The sequence below is a fragment of the Syngnathus scovelli genome, chromosome 16 (assembly GCF_024217435.2).
Source record: "Syngnathus scovelli strain Florida chromosome 16, RoL_Ssco_1.2, whole genome shotgun sequence".
In the NCBI taxonomy this organism is placed as follows: Eukaryota; Metazoa; Chordata; class Actinopteri; order Syngnathiformes; family Syngnathidae; genus Syngnathus; species Syngnathus scovelli.
In genome coordinates this window covers 3,807,598-3,824,432 of record NC_090862.1, presented here as the reverse complement: position 1 = coordinate 3,824,432, position 16,835 = coordinate 3,807,598, and the positions used below count along the sequence as shown (strand labels likewise).

At 42.2% G+C, this 16,835-nt stretch overlaps 4 protein-coding genes across 10 annotated transcripts in view; 2 read left to right on the top strand and 2 right to left on the bottom strand.

Annotated features, from left to right (window-relative positions):
- The window catches only part of cacna1ha (calcium channel, voltage-dependent, T type, alpha 1H subunit a), a 58,996-nt gene extending 58,660 nt beyond the window's left edge, over nt 1–336 (bottom strand). The window contains exon 1 of the mRNA XM_049744790.2: nt 205–336. The gene's annotated coding sequence lies outside the window, so the exon portion shown is untranslated. The remainder of the gene's footprint in view (nt 1–204) is intronic.
- A 7-nt stretch (nt 337–343) lies between these two features.
- On the top strand, nt 344–3,337 carry b9d1 (B9 protein domain 1). Its single transcript, XM_049744907.2, has 7 exons — nt 344–545; nt 675–743; nt 1,280–1,391; nt 1,466–1,562; nt 1,702–1,764; nt 1,888–1,955; nt 2,037–3,337. The coding sequence occupies exons 1-7, from the start codon at nt 483–485 to the stop codon at nt 2,192–2,194; spliced, it is 630 nt and encodes a 209-aa protein (XP_049600864.1). The 5' UTR covers nt 344–482; the 3' UTR covers nt 2,195–3,337.
- On the bottom strand, nt 2,326–12,746 carry epn2 (epsin 2). 5 transcript variants are annotated; one of them, XM_049744877.2, is made up of 10 exons: nt 12,580–12,746; nt 9,245–9,908; nt 8,879–9,033; nt 8,059–8,171; nt 7,655–7,759; nt 7,477–7,582; nt 6,923–7,075; nt 6,679–6,771; nt 5,139–5,366; nt 2,326–5,060 (listed from the first exon to the last, which is right to left on the bottom strand). In XM_049744877.2, exons 2-10 carry the CDS (start codon nt 9,673–9,675, stop codon nt 4,750–4,752), a joined length of 1,695 nt encoding a protein of 564 aa, XP_049600834.1. In that variant the 5' UTR covers nt 9,676–9,908; nt 12,580–12,746; the 3' UTR covers nt 2,326–4,749. The 5 variants fall into 5 exon arrangements, with proteins under 5 accessions (XP_049600834.1, XP_049600836.1, XP_049600835.1 ...); XM_049744879.2 differs by having other exon boundaries at nt 6,742–6,771; nt 12,580–12,745; XM_049744878.2 differs by lacking the exon at nt 12,580–12,746 and adding an exon at nt 10,126–10,287.
- The window catches only part of grapa (GRB2 related adaptor protein a), a 14,632-nt gene continuing 8,949 nt past the window's right edge, over nt 11,153–16,835 (top strand). For 2 of the 3 annotated variants that reach the window (XM_049744906.2, XM_049744905.2), the window contains exon 1: nt 11,153–11,381. Coding sequence is in view for 2 of the 3 variants with exons in the window: in XM_049744905.2 (XP_049600862.1) it covers nt 11,368–11,381 (14 nt within the window). In the remaining variant the exon portion in view is untranslated. Of the gene's footprint in view, nt 11,382–15,531; nt 16,014–16,835 lie in introns of those variants that run through there. The other variant, XM_049744904.2, reaches the window with a different exon arrangement.

Genomic DNA, 16,835 nt, shown 5'->3' with positions numbered 1-16,835 from the left:
CCTTGCCTTGCTTTTTTAGTCAAGTGGTTCAGTCTATCACCTAATCAGCAGTGAATTTTATTGTTCAATTTATGCAAAGGGTGTGGCAGAAAAATGTTTGTAATACAGTTGGTAAAATAAAAAACTAATACAAGTAGCAGAAATTAAGACAGATGAAAATACAACAATTGAATATGAATTAAACTAATTTAGAGATTTACTCACCAACATGTTTTCCGCTCCTCATGATCCCTGTTGTAAAGGTTTTCCGGCTTCATGAGTTGAATATTTGCTATACTGCTGTCATCTTGTGGAAGTTGCAGGGATTTCTTTTCCGCTTTTCAACTTTCGTTTAATTTGTCCCTCGCGAGGAACCATAGGTTGGAGAACTCGTCGCCTTAGCAACAGCGAGGCTTTCGCTATCACAACGAGCAGGCAAAATGTTTTTTCAAAAGCTATAATCTTCCAAAAAAACAAATTTCGATGTACTTTTTAAAGCCGGTATGGCCACAAGCAACCCATCGGTGTTTCTTCTCTCGGTGAATGGACAGATTGAAGGAGCGAATGTGAGTTTTGATTTGTGTTTAGCATTACGGCTAACACGTTAGCATTAACAGTGCTTGCAATACTTTGCATTTGTGCAAGATCAAGAATAAGATTATTTAATATGCATTTGACTTGTTTTCAAATTTCAGTTTCCGAGCTATGACGACTTGTACTGCAAATATTGCTTTGTTTATGGCCAAGACTGGATACCCACCACAGTGAGTACCTTTTTGAATATTGCGGATTACAGTACATTTAGGTGTAACACTGCACAATCTGAAAAAGATATACGTGGTTTTATTTATTTTTAAATAATAATTACCGTGTAAATTGCTGGTGACCAGTCACCTTTTGCACACCTGTGACCTCTCGCCCAAAGTCTGCTGGGATAAGTTGCAGCTCTCATTTACTGCCAAAAGTTACTCTGCGGATTGTTTTTCTTTTTTTTCCAGATTTGCAATATTATAATTATTTAGTGTTTTATATGCTTAAGACACCGAGTAAAATTTAAAAAAAAAAAAAACGGGACGAGATTTGAAATCGGCATGACGAAATTTCGTCATACTGACGAGTTAAAGTCGTCATGCCAAGATTTAAAGTTCTAATGCCGAGATTTAAAGTCGTCGTGCAATTTAATAATTACGATGTAATCATTGCAATAGCAGTCGACGAGAAACTCCTGAATTAAGACGTCCGTGCACACAAAGACGGAAGTCACGTCAATTCTTTTTATTTATTTTTTTTGCACCCCTAGGGTTTGGAGGAAGGCATCACTCAAATAACATCTAAAGGTACTCAATCGTCACAAAAATTGATATGGAACTTCCCTCTGGACATAACTTTTAAGAGCACAAACCCTTCAGGATGTGAGTACTAAACACACAGATTTAAATTGCTCATTTAATATTTAATGCAAATTGATGTGCTCTTTTTAAATCAGGGCCTCAACTTGTGCTGAGTGTTTATGGACCAGACATGTTTGGCAATGATGTGGTCAGAGGCTATGGAGCAACACACATCCCACTAACACCTGGAAAGTCAGTAGAACCCTTTTCATCTTCAAATCATATTTATTAAATTCCATGCCAGTTTAGTTTGAAATATTTGTAGAAATACTCACCTACTGCTAAATCACTTTTGAGATCCAATACAAGACCTATATTATTATTATTACAGACATACACGGATCCTCCCCATGTTTGTTCCTGAACCTACATGGAGACTTCAGAGGTTCACGAGGTGAGTTGATAGTTGGATTAGTGTCTTACGCCACACTTTAGTTCAATTTAATTTGTGTAACAAGGCTGAAATTATAATTGGCCAAATTAGCTCTGGATTATTTTATACTCATTATTTTTTTAGTTGGCTTTGGGGACGTCGACCAGAGTACACAGACCCTAAAGTGGTGGCCCAGGGTGAAGGCCGAGAAGGTAAGTGTGAATGTTCGTTCTCTATTAAACTTGATTTTGTGTTGTGTTTGCATTAAGTTACCTTTTGTTTAATTATTGCAGTGACACGGGTTTGCTCTCAAGGATTTGTTACAGTCTGCTTTAACATCGTAATGAAGGATATGAAGAAGCTGGGATACAATTCTGGACCGTCAAATTCACCAAGTGCACCTTTCGCCACCTCGTCAGGCCTGTCCACAGAGGAACATACACATTTGTGATTATATTGAGTATTTCTAGTTAACATTCTGATGAATTCAAACTGGTTTTTTTTAAAAGTAAATGTATTTTTTACATAATGTTTGACTTACCACTTTTTATGATCTCTTTTTTTTAAAGACACTGACAATAGTTCAAGCTGAAAGTGATATACATTTTATTTTGAACCAATGCAGCTACACTCATCCTCAACCAACAGTCTGCGGCCTGTTGCTCTCATTTTGTTTAGGTGCCGTTAAGATTCCACGGTGATGTTTTCCTACAAAAACCCATAACACAGAATAATAAAGGTCAAAAAAAAAAAAAAAGAACGGTATGTTACAATAGTACAAATGATAAATTATATTATACAGTTATAATGCCGACAGATTGAGCACATATGGAATAAAAAGCAGCCTGCTCCCGGTACTATGAGAAGGGTAACTAGACAAGACGTGACGAAGAATAAAAAGTTGGCTAATTAATGCATATAAAGACAGTCTTGTACGGTCGGGTAGTTTCCTCTCAATAAAAGCATAGTGAATACAAAGTGATGCCTCGTAAGCTTGCCACATGTAAGTACACAGTCGGAAAAAAAGTGGTCATTTGAAGTTGTCATCCGACAGTTCCATTTTTTTTTCTCTCTTTTAATGCAGCCATCAAGGTTAGTGACATCTAGGAGGGTGAGGAAAAACAGCTAGATTACAGTAGGCCCAGTATTAGCAAATCCAACTTTGCAAAACAGCTTTACATTTCGCTTTTTTTTTTTTAACTGATCTTTCCACAATGTTTGCATATATATATATTTTGCAATTAAACAGTTTCACTGGACTGTGTGCACTTAATTCATTCAGCCATCCAGCCATGAGCCAAGCCTAAAAATCCCAGTTGAAGCCGTCCCTCCATTTGCCTGAGACAAATGTAGCGCCAAAAAAAATTAAGGGCCCAACTAGCGTAGCACAGCAGATAGGAAAGGGGGCGGCGGCACACCAAACGATCGAAAACAAAGAAAAAATATTGGCAGTGATAGACAATCGAAGAGATAGATTTGCCTCCATCATCTCGTATTACACACATTTTTTTTTCTACAAAGTAATACCCCAATATAGAAACATTTTGCACAAACTTAAAAATAGCTCTAAATGACACGGGGTGGAGTGTTACCCTGATGATGGGCCTACTCTGGGGGGAAAAAAAAAGGGGGGGGGGGGGCATCCTCGAAGATCAGTCGCTGTGACTTTGATAACAGTTGTGCTTCTAAGAGAAGTGAATGGCTGACCCATAGGGTGAAAACACTAGAATGACCTCATGTAGTTTCAAATTGAATATGCAGCTAGTAAACACCCCAACAACACAAATAAAAGGATTTTGCTAAGGATTAGCACAAGCAAATAACAAAATAAGTAACCATGGGTAATGACCTACGACCTCCTCCCTGGAACTCTCAACGTTGTTGATGTGCCAACACAATATGTTGCAGACGTAACCGCCACCGGGGGGGAACCACTTAACAATTGACATTACTCATTCAAGTACACATGGAAGCTGGTATCGCTCGCTCAAACTCCCTTTGACCCTAGTACAAAAACAAATCCCGCAATGCCTCACTAGATGTTAAATACTGATGCTGTCATAGTTCATATTTTATGTCTAAAGCCAAGTTAGGGTGTGACCTTGGTGTTAAACATCAGAAGGGAGTTGTAGCATTGAGGCATTGGCAGGTCATCGGCGAGCATGCCACGCCGCTGAATCGCTCGGACATGGAGTTCATCTCCTTCGAGAAGCGTCGTGACCCTTGGAAATTGGCGTGTTGTGTGGTGGTCCAAGCGGAGTGCTCAGATGAGCGCAGTGCGGTAAAAAAAAAAAAGTTGAAGCTGTCACATCCTGGTTAGCAGCTAGCCTCCTTGCCTACGCTAAGGTGTAATGGTGAGCCCAAAAGTTGCAGAAATTATTTAGTTTGAAGAAGAAAAAAAATAAAAGCCAACAAAATGTGCAAAATCCCTGCTTTGGAACACACACACACTCACACACACTGTATAAACATTTCTGACGGTCTCTATCATTCTAACTCCAGTAAGTGAAGGAAAAGCTTCCTGGAAAATACACAGTGTAATAGCACTAGTATGTGCAATCACTCACACACTCACACCCACACACACACACACACATTATTCAGCTGACAGGGCTTATAAAAGATTAGCTCTAGTGACGAGATAAGATCCTGGCGTTAGCTCGAGTCAGGCTTCTGTCACTCCAGAAGAAAGGAGCAATCCTACGGCAGAAGGGAGGCAGGCGGGTGAGAGGCTAGTGGACTGACCGTCTTAACCTGCCTCGGTGAGGGGGGTGGTGGGGGGTGGGAGGGAATGTAAACACCCCTCCTACTCTAACTCCAAACGGACAGTGTCGGATGGAAATGGAACACATAGGACAAGGCGGATGGTAGCACTGAGAGAGGAAGGAGGAGGAGGAAGCGTGTGGTAATGTTAAAAGGATGCCACGTTGTTTATGACCTTGTTAGAAAAGGGATTGATGGGACAAGAGCTTTTGGGGAGGTGCAAGTTGTCCTGCAGTCATCCCCTCACAAAAGGAACGGGTTGGTGGCTCCAGTGGGCTGCGATCCAGCCTGGGGGGGCAAGCTCATCATTGGCTGGGGCAGAGCGCCGACCCCGATTGCACCCACGGGGGCCATGCCTGCCATGTTGATGGGTACGACGGGCATGGAGGATACGGCCATGGGATCGGCCATGCCGCTGGCGAACCCCGAAGGCATGGGGCTGACTCGCATCTGGTTGAGGGTCGGAGGAGCCGGCTGACTCACTTGGAAGGGATTGGCAGGGGCAGCGGAGGCTGCGGCGGAGGCTGTGGCGGAGGCTGAGGCGGCGGCGCCACCTAAGTGGTCATGGGAAATGTCAGAAGCACAAAAAGATAAAAGCTGTGTCGGCTAAAAACAATTGCATTTTAAGCTACCTGTTGAAGCCAAGAATGGGTTGAACGCTGGTGCAGGTTGCACTGGTTTGGTCACCAGAGAATCCAGGTTGACCAGGGCAGCATTGGGCCCCAGGAAAGACTCTGGAGTCTTCCTGGTGGGATTTGAAGAAGCAGAGCCGGATGTGGGAAGAGGGTCGAAGAGGTCCAAGCTGCCGCTGCTAGCGAGACTGGCTTGGGAGGGAATCGAGGATGGTAAACCACCATCACCTACAAAACACAAGTTGTTGTAATATAAAATAAATATGACACCCCGATTGCAATCAAGTTGGGACTTTAAATAGCACGTACGTGAAAATGGAACACAGTAGAACAAATCAAACTCTCCACATTCAAAATGATAAAATGCATCCATCTGCAGGCGAGTGTTCACTGAAATCTTTTTGATGTAGTAAATTAAACAAAGGAAGCTATTTTGGGAGGACAGGAAGAGGCGGACAGCCTTTTTGGTAGTGATGAATAAAAAGAGTGATGGAAAAGCACCAATAGCCGGCAAGCCATCTGCTACACGTGGCATTAGGACAAATTCATCTCAAAATAGCAACTCACTTACAACAATGACAAAAGAGGCAAAACTGACTCCCCCAGGAATCCTTCAGTGGCTTTAGAAGTTTGATTTTTTTTTTTTTTAACATCCAACATGTTTGCATTAAACTGAAGCACAGATTTGCATCCAGTGTCAGCTTCCCCACAAAAATTTAACCACAAGAGGGGGGGGGGGGGGGGGGAATCCTGTGCCAAGCTGATTTTTGGAAACCCTTCAAAGACCGACTTTAGGAATTTATGGAAATAGAACTCTCGATTATGTTTGTGAGACAAGGCTCAAAATGATTTTCTTTGCGGAACCGTTTTGTGAATCAATGACTTCATTTAAATTTAGTATTCCTGAATGGAGAGGATGATGTTTATTCATTCATCCTCCGATCCGCTTATCCTCCGTGGGCGTGCCGGAGCCTTAAAATTAACTCTGCAATGTGTTTATATCCAATATGTTTAGCCGCTAGCCAAGCTAGCCAGCTGAATCTTGTTGCTAGCTAGCTGGTGCAGCGTAAACAGAGATTGCCCCAGGCTCCCAACTTCAGTAGGAGGCGTTAGCGCGTCCAGCTCAGCAAAACTTTTTGGGACCATCTTGTCAGTTAAAATAAAACCTTAGTCTACCATTTTTAGTTTTGCAATTCATATTTTAATGAAGCGTAAAATTCTAATTTCTGACTCACAAACTATAACGTGAAACCGCTTATTTTGAGCCTTGTGAGATTTAAAAATCAAAGTACAGATTGATGCCACCACAAAAACATTAACACCCTGGTGATCCAAGACCAGACCAGAGCAAATAGCCTTAATTTACAAAATTCTATTCTCATTTCTTTCCTTAATTTTGTCGAGGAAAATAAACATGGCTCCTTGCTCCGGTCTGGTCGTACAATAAACATAGAAAGACAGGACACAGTGTGCCATCTGAGGGCACAGAGGAAGAACACCACAGACTGTGTCAATAGGGAGACAAGGACAGGGTGAGTACCAGCAGGGACAGAGGAGGAGGAGCGCAGGCTGTCAAACTCTGAGAAGTCCTCTTTGGACGTACCATTGGATTCACTGAACAGCTCAAAGCTACCTGGATGGGGACAATATGTCACATAGAATATAAAGCCGACACAAACATGTGGACAGATGAGAACACACTAAAGAAATATGAATATGTGTGAGTCTTTATCGAAGGAGATTAAAGGGAGATGGACGCAAACATCCTTCCTCGATGGGGTTACCTGTGTTGGAGGCCTTAGGGCGAGTGGCTGCCGAGCCCCAGGGATCGGACGCGGGAGTGGAGTTTGATGCCCAGGGATCGCTGCTCTTCATGGGAGGAACTGAGGTAGGAGCCCCCCATGGGTCCGCTGGGGCTGCCGACTTAGAAGCAGCACCTTGGGAGTGGAAAATCATTTTGCTTAGTGGCAAAATCCGGGTAGGTGGTTTCAGAAGCTAAAAGATGTTCCTGCGAGTGACTTCCTTCTGTCGTGACCTTTCTAACACAATTTCTTCATTACAGTCGACTTGCACGTTTGTGTGAGATCTTGGGTAAATAGTGTCGAAATATTTCCTCGGAAATAGGGACTTATTTCTCCACGCGATTGTGGTTTGCAAGGGGTGAACTTGTGCAATGAATATGATCTACTTTATTGTCACTGGTCCTGCTGAGCAACATTCCTAGCTGACAAAGCGTTAACCAACACTTCTTAGAGCTGAAGGTAAGGGGTGAGGCACTTGTTTACAGTCTTACATGTTGCACCTAAAAAAAAAAGACATTCCCTAAATGTATGTATACCATAAGGTTTCCAGGGGTCTCCTTTAGCCAGAGCTCCGGCACCCCAGGGGTCAGCACTGGCACCTGGCTCTGGGACATCCATCAAATCCATCAGAGATGATTGCGGCTAAAATAAGACAGAAGGTTCATTTAGGAAAGAAGCATTAGATAAGGGTGGAGCTGAGTCACTCCGGTATACCTCTTTTCTCTTGTGGATCAGTTTGCCAGAGTCCGGACCTCCTTTCTTGCTCTCCTCCAAGGCCATCTGTAATCTTAAATCATCTCCTCTGCGTATGCGCTCCTCCTGTAAATGGACACTCATGAGGACAAACACCACCTGAGCGATTCACACTTCATCTTCACCTAAAATCTGTCACTGAGAAGGTACTGGAGATATTTGATGTGAATCCAGACCTACACATTTGACATCATTATTTTTCCCACCATTACAAACATTCACATCCCATCCAGACACGTTCATCTAAAACGAGACAAGCTCAGGCCATTTATCAAACAAGCGGCTGATTGGATACAATGAAGTCATCCCCCAGATGTGTCCTGGTGGTGATTTATTTTCCGCCACGTCGCACTCGTGTTTCGTACCTGCTCGGCGGCTTCTCTGCTCATGGCCAGAGCCAGTTGCAACTGCAGCTCCTCCTCGCCGCTCGTCTGCGGTCTGGCTTGTTCCAGTTCTGATCCCGCGTTGGGAGACGTAGCTGATGGAACAAAATCAGACATGGTACTTGAAAGGTATGTCTTCAGGACTTTGTGGACTTTTGGATTCCATACTGTGACATGAAAATGAAACATCACAGCACGAGTGCTTTTTTATGTACGCTGTGTCAACTCGGAGGGGTACTTGCCAAATTGAAAATAGGTTTCTGACCTACTTTGGACCTCTTGAGAACAAGGGCATGTGATAGGTCAACTCCACAGTGGCATTGTTTTTCACTCGCACTCTGCCGACGCAAAATAGCCCAGAGAGCTTCGAGTGGAATCTCAAAAATCTCCCCTGGCAACGCCCACGCTGTCGGCTCACTCTTACCCATTTTGGCCTGATTTTTAAGTTCCGTTTCCTCAAAATGATGACTCAGCTGTTGGCCCTTCCGCCTCCGAGCTCCGTATTGAAGCGGTACTTACGAGAATGTGGGCCACATACAAAGGTCGGGAGTGTAACATGTATGACCCCGTGCTGGCTCAAATGCACACACACACATGCGGCATCGGTGGTGTGTACAAACGGCTGAGTGTCAAAAGGAGAAAAGAAAACAGTTTGGCGCTTTTGTTTCAAATTCCCTCCAGGTTTCCGCCTGTGTGTTAACTCATTTCCTTTTTGGCTCGGTAGTTTAAAAAAAAAAAAAAGTACCGGTGCTGTAATTATCATTAAAAAAACATCCTGATGATGTGCTGTGCTGGTACTCACAGCCATGGTAGGATGCAGGCGAGCCCTCTGACCTGCCGTACTCTTCGCTGTAGGAAGTCGAGAGGTTGGGCTGCGATGAGCCTCGACCAAAGCCCATTTGACTGCTCCCTGTGGATACCTGGGCCATGCGCTCTTTGGTCTTCAAAGCTTGAGACCTTAGCAGGAGAAAAAAAAAAAGTTTTTTATCTTCACATACTGGAAAAGATCAGGTTGGACAAAATGGCAGTGGGAAAATCGAACGATTTAATCTTTCCTATTATTTGAAGTTCCTCAAGGGGATTTTTTATCGATGCCCATCTTTTGTTAAGGTCCCTTGTAAAATTATTCAATAGCCAACACGTTTTAATTGTCCGATTCATTTCCTACCGCTCTCCTTTGAGACGCTCTTCGTCTTTGAGAAGGACCACCAGCTGCTTGCTCTTCTCCCTGACGTTGATCCCTTGGTCCTTCCCGTCTCGGTCGACATACTGGAAGTCTTTCAGAGTCTGGATGGCAAAGATGTTCTCCTTGCATTGCAGCGCCACTCGCTCCGAGCCCGTCTTGATCAGGTAGTCGAGCAGGGTGAGCGCTTTGTAGACGTGGCGCCAGTTCTTGCCGTGGTCGTTGAGTCGTCTCCAGATCATACTCATGATCTCGCTGAAGGCCACCACGTTGTAGGTTAAGTCGGCGATTTCCGACATGAGTGAAGATGAGGGCCCCCAAGGGTCGTTGGAGGTGGCCTCTCTGACTTTCTTCTCCGCATCAGAGTAGTTGTTCACCATGTTCTTCATTTGGCGACGGATGGTGGAGCTCGGCATGGTGGCGGTCGAAATGGGACCGGCGTTGGAGAAATGATTGAAGCTCAAACAAGAACAGGAGCTAAATTTTTGTGTAATTAAGCAGCTAGATGTCAAAGTCTCCTTTTGTTGAAAAACTTGAGTTTATGAGGCTTCTTCAGGCCAGTGCGATGTTCCTGAGTCCTCCGGAACAATGTCTGCTAAAACCATCTCCACACACAAAGTGCCGGCAGTATTTGCAACCGTGCCATTACCTAGGAAGCAGAAAAATAAAAAATCATAAATTACAAGTGACAGATGTTAGCTTACGGTGACGCATCAGAAATGACGTCAAACTTGTTCGTCCTTCAACCTAAAAATGAAACTCGTAAAAGGATGACATATGATCTGATTACTGGAGAATCGAAGTCGTTTCCAACAAGCTCCTCTCCAAACTATTAATCTCAACTTTGATCTCTTCTTTCAACACACCCTTTCTCCTCAACGTCGCACATTCAGTCCTCTCCTGTGTGAACTCAGCATGCACCGGCATGCCCCGCAACCAAGTGATGGTGTAAACAGTGTGCGTCGGGGCGTGTTCCGAGTTGTACAATTCATTTGCAAAGAAATCACTTGTGTCATTGTGAGGGCGTCTTCCGGCCTCGCCGTGCCACGGGGAGGGACAGCTGGAGAGGAAACCAGGATGAGCGAGAGAGCGTCTAGGGAATAAGAAAACAACTTGGCACATCCCGTAAATTCACTTAATGAAATGTGATTCCTGTGGTGCATGCCCCCCTACCCGGCAAACTTTCCCTCATCACCCTGCGTGGCCATGAATACGAGCGAGGCCTAATTACACATCTGCTGCAATAATCACCTATTCACTCACTGCAGACAGGAGGAAGAGAAGAGAGTCTGTCTTGTCCATCGCCGGTCCCCGATACTACCCCCAGCCCCGATACGCGCATGCGCTCACAGACAAGCCGGAACAACCTCCGCCGCGACCATACTCATCGCTCAAGTCCTTCCTCAACTACTAAATGATTTGATCACCCTCCTACCTTTAAAAATGATAAGACAACTCGAAACTGTCAGCAGGTTGCAGTTCCGGATGACGATAAGGATTGTGATACGAATAAAAACTAGCGGATGATTTTCGTGGAAACGTACGTGATCGGCATATGTCGATCAATGCCTTTCCCTGCTGATCAATAAAAAACGATCACCCGCTGCCTACAGCCAACACGAGACCGGCCTGTGTGCAGTGTAATGTCCCGTACAAAGAACCTGGAATAAAACTGGGCGATGGTTGTGATTCCATTAAATTGATTCAATCAATTCCCTTCCATATCTGAACAAAAACATTTATTAAAACGCCCATCCTGAATCAGTACACACCCAAATAATTTTATTACCCGTTATTCAGTATTAAAATGTGCTCTCAAGTAGTATGTATTGTTTGTTATATAACTTTGTTCCTTTGATTCTTTATTGCTTTGTATTAAAGATCTCATTTCTTCCACAGTCTCAGGCAGGACAGGATGTGTGCACTTATTCTTCTCGCAATATATTATCCATTTTTTGATCAGACGACGTAGTAGCACTCTGATAACAATCACTGACTCAAAATTGCTGAAACTTTTACCCCAACACACTGAAAACAAGGCTACCTCGACAGAGCTGCAAAGCAGAGCGATGGAAAGCGGAGATTGAATACTCGTCTGGACGTCTCTCATGAGCTTGACAGGGTTGGTCTTTATTAAACACAACTAAAGACACACACAATTATCAGATGATAAAAATTGTTGCCCATTTCCTACATAATCTGTGTTTCCCTTTGAACACTCTGCATTGAGATATGAGTAGTAATGATCAAAGTAGTTTAAAAAATAAAGCCATGTTAGCATCCTTGATCCTCCCAAACTCTAGATTAATAAGCCAGGTCATGCACGCTAAAATAACAATGATAATGCATATTCTTTTTTGGCTTTACAACACACTGGCTCAGTCCACAGCCACAACACAACATTTTTCATATTCAATACAACTACCACAACACTATTGTGTAGTATTTCAATTGGAAACCAAATCAATACTGTAGAGACAGCGCCCTGGTAGAGTCATGCGAAATGACGCAAAACGGCAAAAAAGATGCAAAGGAAGAAATGGTGTAATCATTCGTTTGTGGCAACTGTGGGAATCTACAGGAAGCGATGAGAAAAGATGATAATGTCAAATAAATAGAACAAATCTGATTTAGAAGTGACGTGTTTGGTATCTCACGAGCCACTGACGTAGCTTTGTTTTCCTAATAGTCACAAAGTAATTGCTCACACTCTTACAACTATACTATAATTATAATTTTGATGTGGAGGGAGAAAAAAAACATCATATAGTTTAGTTCGAAGTTTGTGAAATCTCAATCGAAATAGCCTTGGTGCTAACTAGCGGTTAGCGCTAACGTTAGCAGGTTCAGAGCAAACTTGTGTTAACTTGCTTAACTTTAGTCGTAAGGGAGATCGATGTGGATTAATCATTTATTGTTTTTCACACATTTGTTAAAAAGACATTGAAGCCAAGTGATGTTTTATTCACGATGATTATTGGAACACTTCGACGGGAAAAAAAAAAAAAAAGTTGGGATCGAAGCTAGCCACCCGCAGAGCTTGTCTGTCTCCTTTTTGATCGCTTTAATAACGTCAGATGGCGTCAAATCGTGCAGTTTGCTTTGTGTTGACTGAAATTATATCCGATCTTGCTCTTCTAAATTCTATCTGATCTATAAACTATGCTAAATCAATCGACTAGCATGCTAGGCTATGTAGCAAATCTACTAAGAGATGAGACGGGTGCTGAGTGGAGACATCGCCACTGAAAACTGGATTAAGGGACTCTGGAAAACGTCTCAATAATTCCACTACGTATTAAAAACAGGCGGTATCTTACCGTATGTATCGAACTGGGTCGGACTTAAACGAGAGTCCAGGGTTGTAAACCCTTAAACGTGTTCCTCAAATTCCAGAGGAATGCCAAGAAAAGGAGAAGAGAAAAAAAATCAAGATAGTGTACTTATTGCAGCGAGCTTGTTGCGCCTCCGCCTAGCCAAAGTGTTGCTAATGCTAATGCCAAGCTAAAGGTTTCCCCTCCTCCAGAACATGGCGGGCGCTTTGGGAGGGGGAGAGCCGAGGATGGGTGTGACCGACGCGGCCTGACTCACACACAAAGACCTTCCTTCCATGCTAGCCATGTCACCCAGCCAGCCGTCAATAAAACACTGCCTTGAATTTGGGCAAAACAAAAACATAACATTTGTTTTTCATAGTTGAACTCATCTCAAGTGTTCCCATTAGTTGGAAGTAACTAAGTACACTACTTTTTGCTCATCCCACAAGTGAAGGACAAGGCTATTTCAAAATTAATAATCTATAAATTGTCTTAATAATCTTCTGAAAACTATTAAAACTCATTTTTGTCGCGGGCTGCATTGTAGTCATTGTTTCCTGCGGAGGGCCATTATGACTGTCAACCCAAATAAATGTATGAACACCTCATATTATATACAATGTAAGCTACAAAACAATCTGACAAATAATTCGTTTTCAAATCAGACTACTGAAGATTTTTAAAAGTGAAGACAATACGACATGAATTTGATGCAAATATGTCACATAAAATGATGTGGTGGGCCGTATCTGGCCCCCCGGGTCTTGAGTTTGACACCTTTGTACTAAATCAATGTAATGTGAGAGTTTTTCTTCGTGTAAATTCTAGCTAATGTAGGTGCAATGATAACTAGTCAAAAACGTGCTAACTTTCGTGGAAAAAAAGAAATACTGACATTATATCCCTCCTCACCAAGGTTCCATGAGCTGATGGCATCGCTGACTTGGGTCGAGACGATCAGAATACACGCAGATAAACATTCACAATCCAATTTATGGACAATTCTGTGTCCTCGGTTGACCTAACATGAATGTTATTGTGTTTTGCAATGAGGGTGGAGTATCTTGAGAAATGGAGAACATGCAAACTCTGCACAGGAAGTCACGACCCCAGGCCAAACTGCCAAACCCCAGAAATGTGAGCCATATGAGCCAACTATTAGCCCACAATGCGGCCAAATTAACACCTAAAATTGACCAACTACATGGATGTAATATGAAAAAGGCAAGAGCGTTCTGGAATTTCCAAGGCATCCAAGTGTGTGTTACAGGTGTGACGTTGTGAGCCCAGAAAATATCGCAGGGCAGCATTCCACCCCTCAAGTCTTTTTCCACTGCATGTGTCTGATCATGTCCAAAGAGCAATAGTCACATAACGTCTAAGATGGAAAAAGTAGTACATGATATTTAAATCAGGTTCTATGAATAGACATGAGTGCAAAAGTGGACTGAGCTATGAATAGACCATTTCCTGCTTAAATGAAAGAGGAAGAAATACAACATTAATGTAAACCAGTTTAAGATGGTTTTGTTGAATGATGAATTAAGGTTTTATTATTATTATTTTTTTTTATTTATATTTTATCCTTACTGTGTCTTTTACAAGCTTATATTTGGTTTGGTAGCTTATGTTAGGACAACTGAAGCTAAGCTAATGTACAATAACAGTGTTTGTTTGTGTTAGTCTGAAACAAGAATATTACAGTAACCGGAAATAAATAAACAAATAAATAAATTATAGATTATAAATAAATTAGAGAGCTTCAGCTCAACTATCACGCACCTCTGATTTTGGCCAACAGAGGGCAGACGTGTTCAAGATTTGATTGAGGGGGGGGGGGAAGTTAAATTTACAGGTTTTGGGTTTGATGTGAAATACACTTAGATGTATTAATTATTGCACTCACAAATTGTTTTCACAGATCAAAACATTAATTACAACTAAAAAGTGTGCAACTTCACAGATGGCATCACCTGAGAATATCTGACTTGAAGCTTTCAAATGTTGCAAACCACAATGCCAACTCACCACCAACATAAAAGTGATTTCCGAAATTTAACAGTAGGAAAGTAGATGAATGAAACTTCCTCCTATTTTGTTCTTGCTTTACCCTTTCAGCACCCTGAGAAAGGCTTCTCACGGCTACAAAACAAAAGCTTTTGGATTTCCTGGACACATTGTCCTTCTTTCTCTACTTTTCTAGTTTGCCTTAACACCCATACAGCACGTAGACCCACAATGCGGCAATTAACTTTTTGGTGCAATTCAAAGACCGGTAGGGGGAAAATATATCTATTTTTAATTTCTATACTAATGCTAGATAAATGACGGCCCAAATGCATGTGAGACTTAGTGCATCGCTGTCTGATCTTGCGAATGTCCCTTGAAATATTTAAAGAGCACTTTCTCAACAACTCCAGGGGTCTTCATGCAAGAGTGAATTTGGCTCCGAAAAAATGACGCAAGATCAACCATCACTCCATTCGACCCGTTTCTGCTACCGGGTTCACACATGCATACGAACGGTACATGTCACTCACACGCTCTCTGTTGTCATGAAATATTCAACACAGTTCATTCTATTTTATGTGGCACGAAGCATATATCACATCTAAATATATCGACAAGACTTTTTTTTTTTTTTTAAGATTTAAGAGGCCTTGACATGAGCGAGCACAATAACGATGGAAGCCATCGAACCTCCATGACTGTTCCATTCTTATTATCCTGCAAACATCAATGCAATTTTATCAATCCCTGCAGCATATAATTTTTCAATTCATTCAGGTTTTGATTTCAAAAATGGGCTCAATGAGAAAGCCTCTTTTATGTTCAGCACAAGATGGAACTCAAATATATCAGACACAATAAAAACAGTAGAGGCCCCGGAATTGAACCCTGTGGAACACCATACAACAGTGCAACACAAATTGCTCATTTTTGAAAACAAAGTCTTGCTTTTATCGAGATGCACGTGAGTTGTGATCAACATTCGTCTTAGTGTAGAAAGAAACCACAAACCTTATGAGACTAATGTTCATACACAGGAAGTGCCTCCCACTCTCTTATCCTGTGTGTGTGGTCTGTTTTTCTTTCTCTCTCTCGCTCACTCTCTCTCAGAACGTTACTCATGGCAGTGTGTTGCTGAGCACCAGCCAGTTGTGTTTCTCCTCTCTGAGCTCACAACGCTCTCTCATCCTTTTGCTCCGCAGACACAGCGGGCACCATCTGATCTTCTTTCAGATTGTCCTCTTTGAATTTTTTTTTTAATTTCCATTCCCCTCATCATTCTGGAACACTTGTGGAAAGTATTTGACTGAGTTGTGTGTGAGTGCGTGCGTGCTCTGGTGGTTATCAGCATGGAGGCAGTGGCACTGTATACGTTTCGTGCCACCGAGGGTGATGAACTGAGTTTCAACAAAGGAGAGTTGTTAAAGGTAAGGTGAAAAAAAAAATGAAGCATCTACTTTTTCATGCATGTCAAATGTTTGCATAAAACAAGTTGATATAAAAAGTCCACAAACCTTGATGAGGAACTGTGAGTGCATTTCTGGGGCACTTCTTTCGAGTTTTGTAACATGCCAGCTGTGCAGGGATGAAGAAGAGACATGAAGAGGTCAAGCGGCTGGATTTTAAAAGTCTTGCAAACATTCCATACTTGCAGTGTTATTATGTAGCTCTGCATAATGGGATGGAAATTGAGATGGGGATGAAAAAAAAAAAGTTGGTGTCATAGCGGTGATGGATGTTGAATAGAAGGGGCAAATTACATAAATTGACATTGAAATATTTTTTTTTCTCATCTGTGTTATGATTTTGTGATGTATTTTTGGTATGGTGCACACAAATCTTCACTCGTGATGTCTTATTTAAAAATTTGAGTTGAAGTTGACTGTTGATGACTCATGTTCGAGGGTAGCACAGTTAGCTTTAGCAAAACAGTTTTGATTACGTCAGTCAAAATAGGTCAGGTTCAAATCTCGGTCAAATGAATCTTTCCTATCGTCGTTGCTGACTTGTTGTGAATGGATTACTATTTGTTCTGTTTTTATAGAAGCAAAAAATCTTGTTTTTTCTGTGTCCCAGAAGAGCAGTTTTGTTTTTATGTTGGGAGTTTAGCCAGGTCCTGGTGTGCAGTTAGTAGAAAGGACAGTCGATTCGCAATTTAAAAATAGCCTTGTTAAAAGTTGTGTTCCACTGCCAAGCTACCAAAATAAAAATCCATTTTTCTCCAAGCAGTAAATCATAAAAGTGAAAAT